General features: G+C 50.8%; 1 protein-coding gene and 1 long non-coding RNA gene across 5 annotated transcripts; one reads left to right on the top strand and one right to left on the bottom strand.

Moving 5' to 3' along the window:
* Positions 1-4,560: 4,560 nt before the first annotated feature.
* C9H19orf81 (chromosome 9 C19orf81 homolog) lies at positions 4,561-14,357 on the top strand. Of its 4 annotated transcripts, none has more exons than XM_072968602.1 (6): positions 4,561-4,626; positions 5,307-5,374; positions 11,484-11,556; positions 11,633-11,780; positions 12,717-12,856; positions 13,720-14,083. In XM_072968602.1, the coding sequence occupies exons 1-6, from the start codon at positions 4,616-4,618 to the stop codon at positions 13,913-13,915; spliced, it is 636 nt and encodes a 211-aa protein (XP_072824703.1). In that variant the 5' UTR covers positions 4,561-4,615; the 3' UTR covers positions 13,916-14,083. The 4 variants fall into 4 exon arrangements, 2 of the variants coding, with proteins under 2 accessions (XP_072824703.1, XP_072824702.1); XR_012076111.1 differs by lacking the exon at positions 4,561-4,626 and adding an exon at positions 14,187-14,357 and having other exon boundaries at positions 4,809-5,374; positions 11,660-11,780; positions 13,720-14,044; XM_072968601.1 differs by lacking the exon at positions 4,561-4,626 and having other exon boundaries at positions 4,809-5,374; positions 11,660-11,780.
* On the bottom strand, positions 12,189-13,887 carry LOC140698371 (uncharacterized). Its single transcript, XR_012076127.1, has 3 exons — positions 13,432-13,887; positions 12,738-12,880; positions 12,189-12,565 (listed from the first exon to the last, which is right to left on the bottom strand). It is a non-coding gene; the product is annotated as an uncharacterized lncRNA (long non-coding RNA).
* Positions 14,358-16,508: the final 2,151 nt, after the last annotated feature.

The raw sequence follows: 16,508 nt of genomic DNA, 5'->3' as shown, positions 1-16,508 counted from the left end.
CAATCTTCCTCAGTGCTGCCCCCTGCCTCCCAGTGACACCCATAAAATATAATATCTAAGTAAAAAATTGCTGCTGCTTCTGCAAACTTTAAGATGAGTTCCCTAGGCCCTCCCTTTAATTAGATGATCTCCCCAGTTGCTGCCTATGTATATATTTTGCAGTCATGTTGAATCTCTCGGAAATACCTCCCAGGTTCACTCTGAATCCTATCCTCTGTGCTTCTTGCATTCTCCCAGATAGACCTACATTTGCACCCAGGGAAGCCTGCACGGGGTGGGGGTGGGGGTGGGGCAAACCCACAGATATGTGTATGCAGGTGCTGGCACCCCAAATACCACTCTTACAGCCAGACCTCCCCCCATGCCCACCGCAGGGTCCACAGGCAGCTCTATTCCATAGAGAGAGACACACAGATGGAGTCTGCAGAAATACACACACTCAAAGATGTATATATGGATGGGTTTGCCAGAATCCCATGACACGTTCCCAAAGAGGCACCCAGGCATCAAGGGGCAGCCGTGTGTGTGACTTTGGGTGTGAGGTCCCCTAGTCCAAATCCTAGCTTTGCTCTTTCATCATTTGTGGCCTTGGACAGATGACTTGCGTTCTTATGCCTCAATTTCCCCATTTGCAAATGAGGCTAATTTAAAAAAAAACAGGTTCTGGGGCAGGTATATCTCAGTGGTAGAGCGCATGCCTAGTGCCCATGAGGTCCTGGGTTTGATCCCCAGCACCTCCATTAAAAAATAAAAAACAAAAACAGATTCCACTTCAATGTTATTTTGAGGATAAAATTAAATTCAAGAGAGGTGCTTAGAGTAAGTGGTTAATGTTTAGTGTTGTCGTAATTAGTAATTACATGGATTTGCTCAGGTACTCTTTAACTGCATTTTAAAAGTGAGGGTAACTGAGGCTCAGAGAGGGGACGTGCCCTGCCCCAGGTCACACAGCTGGGAAATGTCAGAGTTGAGATTCAAAGCCATGTGGTCTGAATCTAGACTCCCTGTGTACAGCCACTACATTGTTTGCATCTGGAAAGTTTGAGGGTCTTTCCTGTCATCACCACTGGGGATGTAGAAGAGTGCAGAGCACTTGACAGGGAACCAGAAGAGAAAGAGAGGCATTCATTCAATTCAATCCATGCAGCCACTGGTAGATACTTACTGAGCATCTACTGAGTGCCAGGCACTGTTTTGGGCACCAAGGATTTGCCTGGAACAAAGCAGACAAAAATCCCAGCCTTGGGAGGTCTCATGGTTTAGTGGAGGAGACAGATGGTCGTCAGATAACTGCATATGAGGATCAGTGCTAGGAAGGAAAGTCCAGGGTGCTGTGTGTCTAAGAAGAAGGTCATGTAAGGCTTCTCTGAGCAAGTAACTTTGGAGCTGAGCTCAGAAGGGTGAGTTGGCATGAGCCAGGTGATGATGGGGGAGGGGAGGGGACTGCTCCAGGGAGAGGAAACAGTTGGTGCAAGGCCTGGGGTTGGAGGAAGTTTGGCACATTCAGAAACACCGCTGGGCACATAAGCTCCATGGGGGTAGTGCTTTGTTTGGTTTACTGCTGTGTCTCCACTGCCTGACATGGTGCCTGGCACACAGTAGACAATAAATATTGGTGGGTTGAGTAAATGAATGATCTAGTGGATGGGTAAATAGAGAATTGTATGTATGTATGTATGAGTTGGAAGGATAAATCGATGGAAGGATGGATCAGTGGATGCTTGGAAGGACGGATGGATGGATAAGTGGGTGGATGGTTGAATGAGTGGATGAATGGATGGATGGATAATGGGTGGCTGAATGGGTAGATGAGTGGATGGATGGATGGAAGGAAGGAAGGATGGATGACGAGTGGTTGGATGGATGGATGGAAGGGGGCATGAATGAATGGATGAGTTTGCAAAATAGCTATAGATTCACACACAAATGTGCCTGGAAACAAATGCAGACACACACCCAGAGACATGCACAGTGCGTATAAACACAGGTTCACCTCTCCTCCTGGTGCTCCCCTGGGAGAACAAACACTGAGAACAGAGGTAAACCAAGCTGGCCTGGGCCTCTGTGGATGAAGACACAGGGAGACAAACCCTCTAACCAGAGCTACAACCAGCCCCACCCCCACTGCGGTGCTGACACAATTTCTGGAATAGGAGGAAAAGGCTGATTCAGGGATTTGTGTCCCAGGCTGCATGCCAGGCCAGGGAGTGGGACAGGGATGGCCCGAGAGAGATGGGGTGAGTGGTGGAGGGGGGCAGGTATGGCTAAGGCAGAGAGACAGGAAAGGAAGCAGAGAGATAGAAACAGAAAGATGGCAAAATAAAGCGATTGAGACAGAGAGAGACACACACAGAGACAAAAACAGGGAGACATGCAGAAAGAGATAGAGACACAGAGAATGAGAGACGGAGGAAGTCAGAGGCACATGGCATAGAAATTCAAGTTCAGACACAAGGAGAGATGAGGAAGGGTCCAGAGACAGACAGGGAGAGAGAGAGGAAGAAAAATAAAGCCACAGAGAAAAGTGGAGACACAGAGATAGGAACATAGAGTCCTGGATTCCAGAAGAAGGAAGAGAGACAGGGACAGACAGATGTGCACACGCACACACAGATGCAGAGAGAGAGAGACAAAGACATCTAAAGGGGGATGAAAAGAGAGAGCTCCAGAAAAGGCAGCTAAAATTGGACACAGAGCAGAGAACTAGGGAAGGGAATATCCTTCAATTGTCTCCTCTGTGCCTGGCTCAGAGAAGGAAAGACATTTACTCAAGGTTGCACAGCCTGGACACAGCATTTAATGCCAGTCTGTTTGACTCCAGAGTCCACGTTCTCTTCTTCACCCTATGTTATCTCATGCGGATGAAGAGGGACAGGGTAGATGGGGTTGGAGGAGATGAGTGTTAGAGGGAAATTGTCACTAGTTTATTAACTCAACTTACACATTCTGCACTTCCCTGATGCTGGAGAGCCAGAAATGAGTCAGAGGCCCCTGGTCTGGAGAGGGAGGCAGACACAGACCAAAATCCCTGAGCAAGACAGGGAGAGTGACAGTGTTCAGAGGTCTGGAGAAAAGAGCAGATAAAGTGCAGGGGAAGGAGACAGAAAACGCAACTGGGAGGAGGAGAGCAGGCTTCCTGGAGGTGGGGGAACTTCAGCTTCTTATGAATGGATAAGGGCATATGGGCACCAGGAAAAGGGCAGAAGGCAGCACGTGGAGTGTGGAGACAGGAGTGGGGGTGGGTGGGGGAGAGATTAATTAAATAAAGCAATTAATAAAAGCTGACTGAAGAATGTTTGAAGGGAGGAGGTGAGAGAGGAGGCTGGAACCAGATCACGCAGATCTCAAACGCCTGGCAGAGGGGCTGAAACATTGTCCAGGGCACCTGGGAGCGGAGGGCTGGAGGCAGGGGAAGGGCAGGATTAGCTCTGGGTGGAGAAAGACCCCTCTGGAACCTGTGGGGAGAGGAATGAGGAAGGGAAGAGACTGGAGGATGTGAGGGCAAGAAAGAGGCTGTGGTGAGGGTCTAGGCAGGAGAGGACCTTGAGTCCTGGGTAGGGGTCAGGGCCGTGGGGATGAAAAGGAGAAGAAGGAGCAGAGGCAGGAGGCAGAAGGGATAGAGCTTGGAGACTGACAGGCTGTGGGGGCTAGATGTGCTTGTCATCATGGGAACGAAAGATGTCGCCTAACCTATAGGGATGGACTTGGTAACTGGAAGTGAAGGACAGCCTGATGGGAGAAAAAGAGACATAAGGATGCCATTAAGGAATCAGGGCCACAGAGGAACTGAGTCTGTTTAAGTATGGACTGTTTTAATTGCCAACGACAAAAACTCAAATGACCTAAGCATAAGAGGGAATTAATTGGGTGGATGAGGGCTTCAGGCAAAGCTAGATCCAGGTGGCCCATTCATCATCAGAGAATCTGACTGCCTGCATCCTTGGTCTCGGCTTTCCTTGTGTTGTCTTTGCTTCCAGGCAGGTTCTCTCCCCATATGGTGATGCGATGGACCCCAGCAGCTCCAACCTGGGCTCTGACCAGCCAGGCAGCCTCATTGGAAAAAGACAGATCCTCTTTTATAAGATCCAGCAAAAGTTCAAAACTTGACTCTCTATTCTAGATTGAGTTGTAAGCTCAACCCTGAACAAATCACTGAGAAATCAAGATGCTCCCTAAAAAGCAGAGAACCGATGCTTATCAAGCAGGAATAAATGACAGTTAAGGTAGAGGCCAGCTGGAAGTGGAGAGAGATTAGAGGTACAGGTAACAGAGGCTGGGAAGACAAAGAACTAAAAAAAATCCAGGCTTCTCTCCCACAGTTTCAGCTAAGAGCTCTGAACAAAGAAGGGATGTCCAAAGGGTACCTATGTGGCTAAACTCCTTTCCTCCTGCACTTTGGGCCTAGGAGTCCCCAGACCCTCCTCTTCCAGATCTAGGAATCCAGGCTCCCAGCTCCCTCCTCTCTTAGACCCAGGAGTTGGAGCCTCCAGCCCCTCCCCCATCCTCTGGTGGTACCATGGCAACCAGGCCCCGGCCCACCTTTCCCTCCCCTATATAGAACTCAGTTTCTGTTTGAATCTCGCCTGTGTCTAACCACTTCCTGCGTGTAACAGGGATGAGCGGAGGGCAAGTGGGAACAGAAAAGGGATGACAGCGGGGGGGGGGGGGGGAGTCAAGGAGCCCGGCAGAGGCAGATATGAGAGAAGAGAGATGGGGACACATGGAAAATGGACTGGGAGAGATGGGGAGAGAGGTAGGGGGAGAGAGAGAGAGTGATAGGGTTAGAGAGAGACAGAAAACTATGAAGAGAGGAAGGGATGTGGGGCTGGGCAGATGTCTGAAAAACTGATGGAGAAGGACACTGGGGAGATGGGACAAGGGAAGGGGAGAGAAGTGGGGAGAAACAGGATGGAGAAGTCAAGGGAAAGAGTGGAGGAGAGATGGGGAGAGAGACAAGGAGAAATCAGGGGAAAGAGATGGGGAGAGTGGGAGAGAGGGAGGAGGGCAGAGAGATGGGGAAATGATGAGGAAAAGAGTGTGAGAGAGAGGGGTCAGGGAAGAAACTCAAGGAGACTGGGAGACATAGAGGAAGAAACAGAAAAATGGGAAAGAGGGAACTGGGGCACACAGGGAGTCCCAGAGGTTAGGGGAACCCAGATTCCAATGTGGTGTCAGCCTTCCATATTTTTGCCCCGGGGCTTTAGAGACAAGAAGGAGGCAGAAGTGGAGAGAAGGAGATGGGGTGGGTGGCCCAGTCAGAGCTCTTCTCCCCATCCTCCTGAGACAACCCCTACCCGCCTTCCCAGGATGCAACAAGAGGTGGAGCCCCCGCGCTCCTCCGCCGCGGGCAACCTCAGCGTGCACAGGGAGGCAGGTACTGAGCTGTGTCTGTCTGTGTGTTTGTAAGCATGTGCGGGTGGGGGTCCTTCATTTGAGCATCATGTCACAGCCCTGGCTTGCAGCGTGACCTTAAGCAGATCACTGGCCTTCCAAAGAAAGAGCTAACACCGAAATTCTTATGTCCACCAGATTCCTGGGCAGTACCCTTTAGACCTCAAGCTACATTTCCCATGAGGCCCTGCAGTTCCCTGGCCAATGTTCTAGATTCAGAACTATATTTCCCATGAATCTTTGGGGCTTCAACAACTCTTCTAAGGCAATTATGCTCCTGCTAGACTCCCTGCCCTGGTCCCTTACACTCTCCTTGTCTCCCACACTGAACTCAGCTCTCCTAAAGCTGCTCCTACTCATTGCTTCCTATCTTTGAATGCACCCGGTCACTGGGCTAGAATCCAGGCACTGTCCCCTCATTCCCTCCCACAGCCGTCAGTTCCCAGCCCCACCTTCCTGCTCATTCTCTCTGCCCTGTCCTTATCTCTCCATCCCTACAGCCCCAGGTCAGCTCTTGTCCTCTTCCATGTGGATCCTTTCTCCATCCGACTCCCTGGTCTCCAGTTTTCCCTCTCCACCCGATTCCCCATCTAGCTCCAGAGGAATCCTTCTGGCACTCAGTGCTAACCGCGTTTCTCCCCTGCTCACATGTCACCCATGTTCCCTATCACTTCCAGGACAGGGTCCCAGTCCCTCAACCCACTGTTTGACACCAGCTGACATATCTTCCAGGGCTCCTTATTTCCACTCTACTTCAGTACAGTTTACTCATTCATTCACTTATTCAACATTTCTTGAGTAATAGCTTGGTATGGATTCATTTGGCTGGCAGGTAATAGAAACTTGGACTTAATGTGGTGCAAAGAATAGGAAAGTCATGATCTCATCCAAAGACCCGAGGTGGGGCAGGGTTTGTGTTTGGTTGGGTCAGCAGCTCAGTGATGTCACTGAGAACCTAGTTTCTATTTCCCTGCTTTTTAGTTTGGGATCTATTTATTCCTTTGCACACCAGCTTACATACCTCATGGTTACAAAATGGCTGCCAGAGTTCCAGGCACCACTTCCAGAGGTCTTTCTCTTAAGAACCCCAAATGATCTCTCCTCACGTCTCATTGGTGAGCACTAAGTCACCCACTCACTCTTGTCTCAATCCCTGGCAAGAGGAATGAGATTATTATGATTATTTTAGTCAGTGGGGCTACACATTAGGTGGGAGAAACTTAAAAAAACCTATACCTAAATCTATTTCAGATCCCAATTAACCAAAATCTCTAGGGCTGGGGTCCTAGCATCTATATTTTTTGAAGGCTTGCCAGGTGATTTTGTTGAGCAGTAGGAGTCGAAAGACATTGGTTTACACCAGATGAGACATTCCCGAGGATACTGGGGATTGGTGATCCTCGGCTAGTTGCATGGGTGGGGAGTGAACCCTCCTCAAATGGAGGAAGAAGGGTGGGAATGGCTGAGGGGGTCTCCTTTCTGGGTGTCTGCTATAAGCACCTACTCTGCACCGGCTGCTTCTCTAGACATAGCAAACGACCTAGTGGCAAAACAGTTTCTCTGTCCTCAGATCTCTTTTAGTGTCTTTGAAGATCTCTTTCATTTGGAGACCCCCCCCCTACTCTCCAACATCTCTAACCTAGACTGAACCACCTACCTGATAAATATACTCTATGTATAGTATAGCTCCAGAAAAGTTGAGTGGAATTGAGTTGACCAGTTGGCCTCTTTTGTAGATCGACATTTGTTCATTTCAGTGTTGCTGTTTCCTTTGCGGTATTTGGGAACCAACAACCTTGCTAAAAGCATTGCTGATAAGGCTGAAAACTTTGGCTTAGGCCATTAGAAAGCCTGTGGGTCCCAAGTGTTTTGCCTATAGCTCCTAATGAATGAAATGACCCAGCCTGTTCTCATGCAGGGAGGGCAGGCATGAAACACACCATCTCACAAATAATTAATAACCTACAATTGCAAATAAGCACTCTTTAGCTTTGGGCCTGAAGAGAATTCTGAGAATATTCTCTTTTGCTTAAGGACCTTAGCCCCAGATGGTGCTTCTGCATAAAACATCATTTTCTCTGCCATTTCTTTTCTTGGCAAACTCCTCCTTATTCCTTAGGTCTCACTGTAGACATCGCCTCCCCTAAGGAGCCTTCCCTGATTGCCCTCAGACTGGGCTTCCTCTCCACCTCATGACACCCCCACTGTAGCAAGCATTGCCCTTTACAGTGACTGCTTCTCCCAGCAGACTGGAAGCTCTTGGAGGGCAGGTGGGGTCTTACTAACCTCTTGGTCTGCAGCACCCTCCAGGGCACACGTGGGGGCTTGGAAATACCGATAGAGGTTTGAAAGTGTTGTGTTTACTCAGTTATTCAAAACATACTTTTTTTCCTCCTAACTTATTCTCCTATTTATTACATGATTGGGAGAGTGTGATTAGGTATTAATTAATTAATTAATTAATTAATTAAATGGAGGTACTGGGGATTGAACCCAGGACCTCGTGCATGCTAAGTAGGCACTTTACCACTAAGCTATACCCTCCCCCACCCCAATAAGTACTTATTTTTAAATTTATGCTTTTATTAAGATATACATTGAAATAAATACATCAAAATCACAGTTGTGATTTAGAAATCTTTATGTCAAATGTCACATTTCATGAGAAACAGTTCATTCACATTTTAAACATACATCTTTGATGTTGCTAGAGTTGTTTTTGAGTCATTTAACACATTTCTCCAGGGCATATAATTTTCTTTCTAAGTTGCTTGTGATGGAAATTTGAAAGATCTTTTTATTATGGAAAATTTCTAACATACACAAAAATTGAGATAACAGTACAATGAGTCCACATGTTCCAATACCTAACTTCAGTTACTGTCAATATTTTGCTAATCTTGTTTCATCTAGGTATCTTCCCCAACACTTTCTTTTTAGGCAGACATTCTAGAGGACAAATTTGTTTTCAAAAAAATTCCAGACGTAATTCCTTTTCACCCATAAATACTTCAGCACACGTTTCTAACTTCTAGGGATTTTTAGAAAACATACCTACCACGCAATAATTACACCTAACAAAAGTAACAATTTTTTCTTAAATATCATCTCATAACGAGTACATATTTAAATTATGCTAATTATTTTACAATTTCATTTTTCACAGTTGGTTTGTGTTAATTAAGACCCGAACCAAGATGACACATTACATTTGATAGTTATATCTCTTCAGTCTTTAGTCAATAAATATGAACCCAACTGTGTGCCTGGTGCTTTGCCAGATGCCAAGGGCAAAAGACAAGTCCTCGACCTCATCTTGCTCACAAGATACAGGGGAGACAGATGTTAATTAGAAATTCATAGAAATAAATGTAAAATTGCAACTGTGATGAGAGCAAATACATCGTGTTATGAGTTCATGACAGGAACTGTTCCCTGGACACTCAGGGAGACTTGATTAGCTAAGTGAGGGGGAAGAGAGTTTCACGTGGACTTGCAGCATGTGCCAAGGTCCTGTGGCAGGAGGGAGCATGGAGAGTCAAGTCACAGAAGGCCAATGGTCCTGGAATGCAGCAAGTGAGGATGATGATAGTATCTGATCAGGCTTAAGACATCAGCCATGGGGGCGTGGGGAGGTGGGTAGAGCTCAGTAGTAGAGCACGTGCTTAGCATGCACAATGTCCTGGGTTCAATCCCCAGTGCCTCCATTTAAAAAAAATTTTTTTAAATAAGTAAACCTAATTATGTCCCTCCCCTCCTCAAGAAAAAGCAGAAACAAAATAAAGAGGGAGAAAAATAGACATTCACACAGTCTGATCATGTGTAGTCTTGGGGCCCACAGGGAGAACTTTGGACTTAATTTATCCCAAGACCATAAGCCCTGGGAGCCTTTTGGGGAAAGCAGGAGCAGGGGCAGCAATATGGTCAGATCTACATTTCAAAATGCTATTCTGATGAAGTAAATGAAGAGAAAGCAAGTGAGGGGTTAGGAAGCTGTTGTCTAGACAATAGTGGGGTGAGAGGTAGCAGCAGACTGAGGAATTGAGAGCACAGATTCTGGATCCAGATGCCTAGATTTTTTTATCCTGATTATATCGCTTGGGCTGTGTGATCTTGGGCAAGTCACTTAACCTCTCTGTGCTTCCACTGCATCATTTGTTAAACTACCGTATCTCAGAAGGTTGTTGTGAAGACTCAATGGAAAGAGCTTAAAAGGTGCTTGACTTTTTAAAAGGGACTCTAAGCACATAGTTCCTATTACTGTTAGGTGGACAGATTTGAGAAGGAGATGAGTACGTTGGAGGGATGGAAGGGAGGCCAGGATGGCTGGAGAAAAATGATCAGAGAGATCAACATGCAGGGCAGATACTTCTCAAAGGGGATTTTGTTAAAATGCAGATTCTGATCCAGCAGGTCTGGGGTGGAACCTGAAATGCTCCCCAGACCACACATTGAGGAATGAGTCCCCATCACAGGGAGGACTTTATCCTGAAGGCAAGAGGAAGCCTCCGGCGATTTGTATGCTTCGGGTACTGAGTGGAAAAGATCACCCCAGCTGCCCTGCCGAAACAGATGGGAAGTGGGAGGATGGGGACCAGAGAAGGGCTTACTATGGTACAAGCTGAACTATGTTGACGCCCTGAAGCCAAAGACCGCCAGGAGCATAGCTGGCACAGCCGTGTGCTGGAGATACCTGCCCCAGCTCACAAGAGACGACTGTTGAATTTTGCAAGCGGGTGGTTAAGACCATGGGTAGCATCATCATTATCTGAGTAAGAGGCTGCTAGAGAGGACTTGTTACAGGAATTGGGCTCTGTTGGGCGACTTGAGGAATCTGGGAAGCAGGCTTTGCTATGGATCGGATGTTGGCAGGAAGCAGAAGTAAGTCCATGACAAGGGAGGAATGAATGACCCCAACACTGGCTGGGGAAGAAGCAGCATCAGCTCTGAGCAAAGATGGGGCTATTTGGTCAGTTTTGTGGTTTGGGCAGTGTTCATGTTTTGTTGTGTTGAGACATGACTCCAGAGGGGTCTCAAAGTCACAGAGTGGCCTTGGCTGTTGTTGGTGTTCTGTGAAATTGTTTATGTCCAACAGGAGGGCACCAGGGCCTCGCTGGGAGTGCCAGGTCAGCTCCTGGCTGTCAGGGGCTGCTTTCCACTTTCTTCAGCTGCCATAACAAAGAGACCCCCAAACTCAATGGCATTAAGAAAATAGCTGATTTCTCTCTCGTTTAATGGAAGGAAGGTGGTCAGGATGGGTGGGTCATCTCAGCCCCATGAGATGACTCAGGGATCCATGTTGCTCCATCATCTCTAGCAAGGATGAAGCTGGCTTATTGCTGCATCCACATTTCAGTCCAAGGGAAGGGGCATCAAGTCTAAGACAAGAAATTTTCTTTTAAGCAAATGATTTCAAAGTTGCACCCCTCATTCCTGCTAATGCTCTTGGCTAGAACTTGGTCACATGCCCACACCTAGCTGCAAGGGAGGCAGGCAGCTGTTGTCTTCCGCCAGGTGGCAGAGTAACACTCTAGGATGGTAGAGGAAGGGGAAATGATTTATGTGGGACAACTAGTGGTTGGGCATAAGAAGGACCAGTCAGCTGATGGGGGGGTTGTATAGAACAGCCTGATCTGAGAGCTGTTAGCAATCAAGTTCCAATCAGGAGGCCAGTTCTGAGAGTGTGGGAAAAATCACAAACTGGATTCAAATGCTGCTTGGTGATGAAGCCAGACTGGGTGATTGGAATAGAAGACAAAAAGGGAATAGAAAACAAACAGAGATAGAATAGAAAATGGAATAGAAATCAAAAAGCCCCTTCCTCCTGCCTTGCAGTCTCCCTCTAGCGCCCCCTTTAGGCAGAGCCTAACAGGACCCCAACTATCAGAGAGGAAATGGGGTTGGTAGGGTCCCAGCCCTGGTGTGGTAGACCTGGGTGGAGTAGGGTGGAGTTAGGAGCTGAGAGACAGCAGCTTAACAAGTGGCATGAGAACTATACTGGGGGTGGCATGGACAGCTATGGTGATGCTAATTAAGCAGAATCATGTGTGAGGAGTGTTCAGGGCAGCTGATGCTGGGTTTTCCATCCTCAGGAGCGCTCCTTGTGGACTTAGAGACCCAAGAGGAGACGCAGGCTCGGAATCTGGGCAGACCTGTCAAATCCTCGTGAGTGGTCCCTGGCCCCATGATTTCTGACCTCAGCAATTCTGTGTGTGATGGCAGTGACCCCTGACCTTGGAAGGTCCCTGTCCCCTGGCTATCTTCTCAGGAAGCAGTACCTACGCCAGGTCATTGCAGAATATGAGGCGCTGGACCGGGAGCTCCCATGCATCCGCAAGTTCCCCATGCTGCCTGCTGCCCAGCCCCTCTGTCTGTGCATGGAGACCTTGGTGAGTGGCCCTGGCCCCTGTCACCCCAGGCTCCTGGTAGGGTGGCGGAAAGGGCATAGGCTCAGAAGCAAGGTGGACAGAGTTTGAACCTAGGCTCAGTGGCTTACTCGCTGTAAATCTGGCACCAGGATAAGCTGCTGAAAATTGATTGTGAATTTGTGAAAGGGTCATTTGGCAAATTTATTGCAGCTGATCCCAGAGGGGAGACCAAGAGGTAGAGAGAGGGGACATTGAGGACCGAGGGACTCCTGCTAATCCATCTACTATGAAATTCTGTAAAATTTACAAATACTGCAAACACTACCCCCCACCCCGCTCCTCTTCTTTGTGGCTTTGAACATGAGACACCCTCCCCAACACACACACCCAAGGCTTGCCTTTCTAGAGGTGACCATTTTCATGACTTCATTTTGGTTTCTCAGCAATTTTATATGCTATGACATATGGTATCCCCTTTGACATGGTAATCTCAGATGGAAAACGTGGTTAATGATCAATATGTTTCTGAACGTTAAATAGACAGACAAGATGTCAAACCCCCCTACAATCCTTATTTTTTGACAACTGAACATTCTTTCAAATGCTAATATGACCATAAAAGGAAGTTTTCGGCTTAGACCCTTGCGGAGATCTTCAGGAGCTGCCAAAAGCTCGCTATGCAACGCAGGTTGCTGGAAAAGTTTTCAGTAGATCGGCAAAGTTGGCCATATTGGTGGATCACTCAGCCGACTGTTCATTGACTTTTGGCAAATCGGCCTGATGAGAACTGATTTTTGGAGAATGACCTGCAATGACAGTAGAGATGCCTTGCTACCTGAAAGATTCCTATCCTCCCTGCTCCAGCAGGTTCTGCAGGTGGCGTCTAGGGTGAGGACTTCTGAACCCGGGCTGAAGCCGGGTGTCACAGGCTGAGGCTCTCTCTCCAAACCCTCCCAGCCGGAAGTGGACCTTACCCACCTGGAGGTGCTGGAGGCCCTGGAGGCCGAGTTACCCGGGGCCATGGAGAGCGGGCACGTGAGCAGTATCCGCTTTGAGAACATGAACGTCATCTGTGGGACGGCTGGGCGCCGGGACCGGTGAGCCCGTGGCGGGAGCAGGGCCTGGAGCCACCGGGAGGGGCAGGACCTCAGAGAACGCGATGAGGGGGCTGGGCCGGGAGAGGTGGGGAGGGGGCGGATCGAGGCGTTGGCGCCGTGTGGGCGTGGCCGGGAGCTAATAGGAGGTGCCCGCCAACCGTCGCGCGGGGAGGGGCCGGGCGGGGAAGCTGGGGCAGTGACCCGGGCCTGGAGCGCCAGGAGAACTGCATGGTTGGTATTGGGGCCCCGAAAGAGCTAATAATGGGAAAGAAGAGGCGAAGCCGAGAGTGGGAGCAGGGAAGGGACAGGTGAGATCGGAAAAGAAGGCTGGATCTGGAGTGAGGAACCGGACTTTCAGTGATCGAGGTGGGGACCGGGACGGGCAAGACCGAGCTGTGGGATCGGAGCAGGGGGAAGCAGCCATGATAGGGCGGACCCGGGACTGAGCATCTTACAGGGGAGGGGACAGAGTGATCGGGTGGGCCTGGGGCCTGTAGTGTCTAGTTGGGGGCAAGGCGGGGGGAGGGGACTGCGATCGGGGGACAGGCCTGAGAGCCACACTGAAGGGGCAGGACCTCCTGGAGTTGCTGGGTGAGGGTCGGGCCCTGGAACGGCGGTTTAAAAAGATGGAGCCTCGACAGAATCAAGCTGAGAGAGAAGACGGGGCCTAGACTGACCCAGGTGAGGGTCGAAGTATGGGTTGACCTCGGCGAGAGTGCAGGGTTGGAGGGGAGTTTAGGGACGTAGTGACGGGTTGTGGGACTGGAATCGGTAAACGAACAATAAAGGTGGGGCTGAGGCCACCAGCTATTCCCCTTCCGTCTCCGCCCCGCCCCTCTCCTCTTGGCCTCGCCCTCTCGCAGGTGGCTCATCACTGTCACAGATTTCCAGACTCGCTCGCGCCTGCTGCGCTCGGGGCTCTGCCTCCGCGGGCTTCCGCACCCTCTCGTGCGCCACGACGAACTGCTGCTGGGCGATTACCGCCTGCACCTGCGCCGCTCCGTGGTCCGACGGCGCATGCTCGAGGCTCTGGGGGCGGAGCCGACCGAGGAAGCCTGACGCTGGGGGGCGGGCCCTGGCTGCGCCTGCGCACCGCCCAATTGGCTCGAGGGACCCACCCGGAACCCGGCAGGAAAGGGGCGTTGCCTCCCCAGGAAGGAGGCGGGGTCGGCTCGAGGGGTGGATACTGTGAGTTTAATTATAAAGAATGACCTGGTACAAAAGCCATTTCTCTCTGCAAAATCTTGGTGGGGAGTCAGGGGGAGGGAGGTGATGGGGGGGTAGGGACGAACCCCCATAAGATAATCCCGCCTCCCTAATCTTCCCCCAGTTCCTGCCAATAGACGCCCGGGTCCCAATCCTTTGAGGGATGAACTCTTGAGGCCCGAGAGAGGGACGACCAGGGCGCCGGGGCTTTCAACGCGTGCGATCCCAGTCCCAACGAGAACCAGAAGTCCTTATCCGCCCCCCTCCTCTTCCTCCTCCCACCCCCCTTGGAAGACAATTCTCGGGCTTTTATTTCAGGTTTTTTTTTTTGGATTTTTTTGTGTGTGTGTTCTAGTTTTTTTTTTTTAATATTTTCTTTTGTTTTGTTCCTCTTTTTGCTTTGTCTCTCCTCTCCGCCCCGCGCTGCCCCCCATCCAGTCCCTTCCCCCTCCCCACCCCAACCTTACCTCCCCCCTCCCCACCCCCTACACCCTTCCCAACCCCGCGGCACCCATCCAGAATGAACAAGCCCTTGATAGACGGGCGCCGCGCAGGCCCCCTGCGGACGGGGGGCATCCGACAAGGGGGAGGGGGCGGGTAGGGGCCCAGCGCGACCTCCGCCCCACTCCTTGCCACCCCTCCCCCCTCCCACGACCCTCCCACAAGGTTCCCCGCAGATCCCTGACATGGTGAGGGGAGAGGGCTGCAAGCACCCTCCCCCATGGACGGAGCACCCCACCCCCCCGGGGGGGTAGGGGGCAGCAGAGGGGGAATGGGCTTAGGGGAAGGAGGGGGAGCTCCCTTCTTTGGCAGCTGAACATGGGGGGACCTGAGGGCGATGCCCTCCCCTCTTTGCCCACAGTAGGGGAGGGGGCTTTCCAGGAGAAGGGGTGGCTTAAAATTCCCAAGCCCCAGGAATAAAGGGAGGGGGCTGCGTGCAGGAGGGAACAGCCATGCTGGTGGGAGGAGTTTCTTGGAGAGAGACCGGAAGGTTAGGAGAAGGGGTGGGGGGGGCATGTCTTCGTGCAAAATGGATGGACAGATGACCCAGGAAGGCCTGGGAAGAGGAAGAGGACGGAGAAGGTGAGAGAGGGCAAAGACTGGCACAGGGGGAGGAGGAACTATGGAAGCAAGAGCTGTGTGCATAGGGTCTTCTCTCGCCAGAAAGAGAAAGAGTGTAAAAAGCTCAGAGAATAGGCTGAGTGCGAAGGACCGCAAGAGCTGGTCCTTCACAGGAACAAAAAAAAGGGCCAGGAAAAGAAATGATACAACCCAAGAGTATGCAATGAGACGAGTGTGCAAAGGAAAAAGGCGGTCGAGTTCCCCAAGAGAGGCAGGAAGAGTCACCCAAGAACCGACCAGAAGAAGTAGCATTTCAAGAATGAGTGTGAAAGCCGAGACACAGTGCGCAAGAACGTTGTTAAGGAAGAGAAAAAGGCTCTGAGAGATCTGCGGAAGTGCTGGAGGAGGAGGCGGGTGCAAGAGTGAGCGGTGCGATAAGATTCACGGAAGAGCTGACGATGGAGATGGACAAGGATTGGGGCCACAGGGGTGCAAGGGAAGTGGCAGCCTGGCAAAGGGGAGAGGTGTGAGCACTGGAGACAGAAACGGTTCCCAGGAGGCACGTGGGCAAGAAGGGAGAGGGGGAGGGGGTCAGCGTGTCACCGTGAGACGGAGGGGTGGGTAGAGTAAGGCTGTGGGGGTTCAGGAATAGGCAGGGAAAGGACTTCAGGAGAACAGAGGCAAGAGCTTCGGGAGAGGCGCAGAGGGCAGCGAGTGTGCGAGGGTTGAGCCAAGGGGAGGATGTTCCAGAGACTAAATCTGTGTACGCAGAGTCTCTGAATGGGTGAGGGAAAGGGTGTCCCAAGTGTGTCTGCAGCAAGGGTCCAGAGATTTTCTGGAGTCAGAAGTGGAAGGGAGGGCGCCAAGGGGAGGGTCGGCCAGGAAGCTTCGGAAAGAGCAGGAATGAGGGGGGTGGGGCGTGGGAAAAGTAATGCAGCTGTGCGCGAGAGAAACGGAGCGTGAGTTTGACAGCAGAGAAGGCCTCGCAAGCCAGAGTGTGCAAGACAGCGAGAGGGCGAATTTGTGCAAAACTGTAGCCCAGGGAGGGGAGAGAGGTGAGGAGGCGTGCAAAGGAGCGTGCAGGAGGCTGGGGGGCTGCTGTGTGTGCTGGGGAGAAGGGGAGAGGAGGGGAGCCGAGGGACCTGGAGAGGGGGGAAAGGTTGTCAGAGGGGCGGCAGGTGGTGGAATCTGAGGGCACTCCCTTCCCCTGCGGCTTGGGGGACGACCCCCATCCAGTCAGGCTAAGGGCTGACCCTCTATGGCTCTGTCTGTTACCCCCTCCCCAGAATCAACCCTTCCCCCCTTGTCCATCCCCTTCTTCGATTTCTTCCATCCCCCCCCCCCCGCTCCCCACTTCCCACACACAGTCTTGTGTCAGCTGCCC

Source organism: Vicugna pacos, chromosome 9 (genome assembly GCF_048564905.1).
Source record: "Vicugna pacos chromosome 9, VicPac4, whole genome shotgun sequence".
In the NCBI taxonomy this organism is placed as follows: Eukaryota; Metazoa; Chordata; class Mammalia; order Artiodactyla; family Camelidae; genus Vicugna; species Vicugna pacos.
The sequence above is the reverse complement of the archived record's forward strand: the minus strand, read 5'-3'. Positions and strand labels throughout refer to the sequence as shown.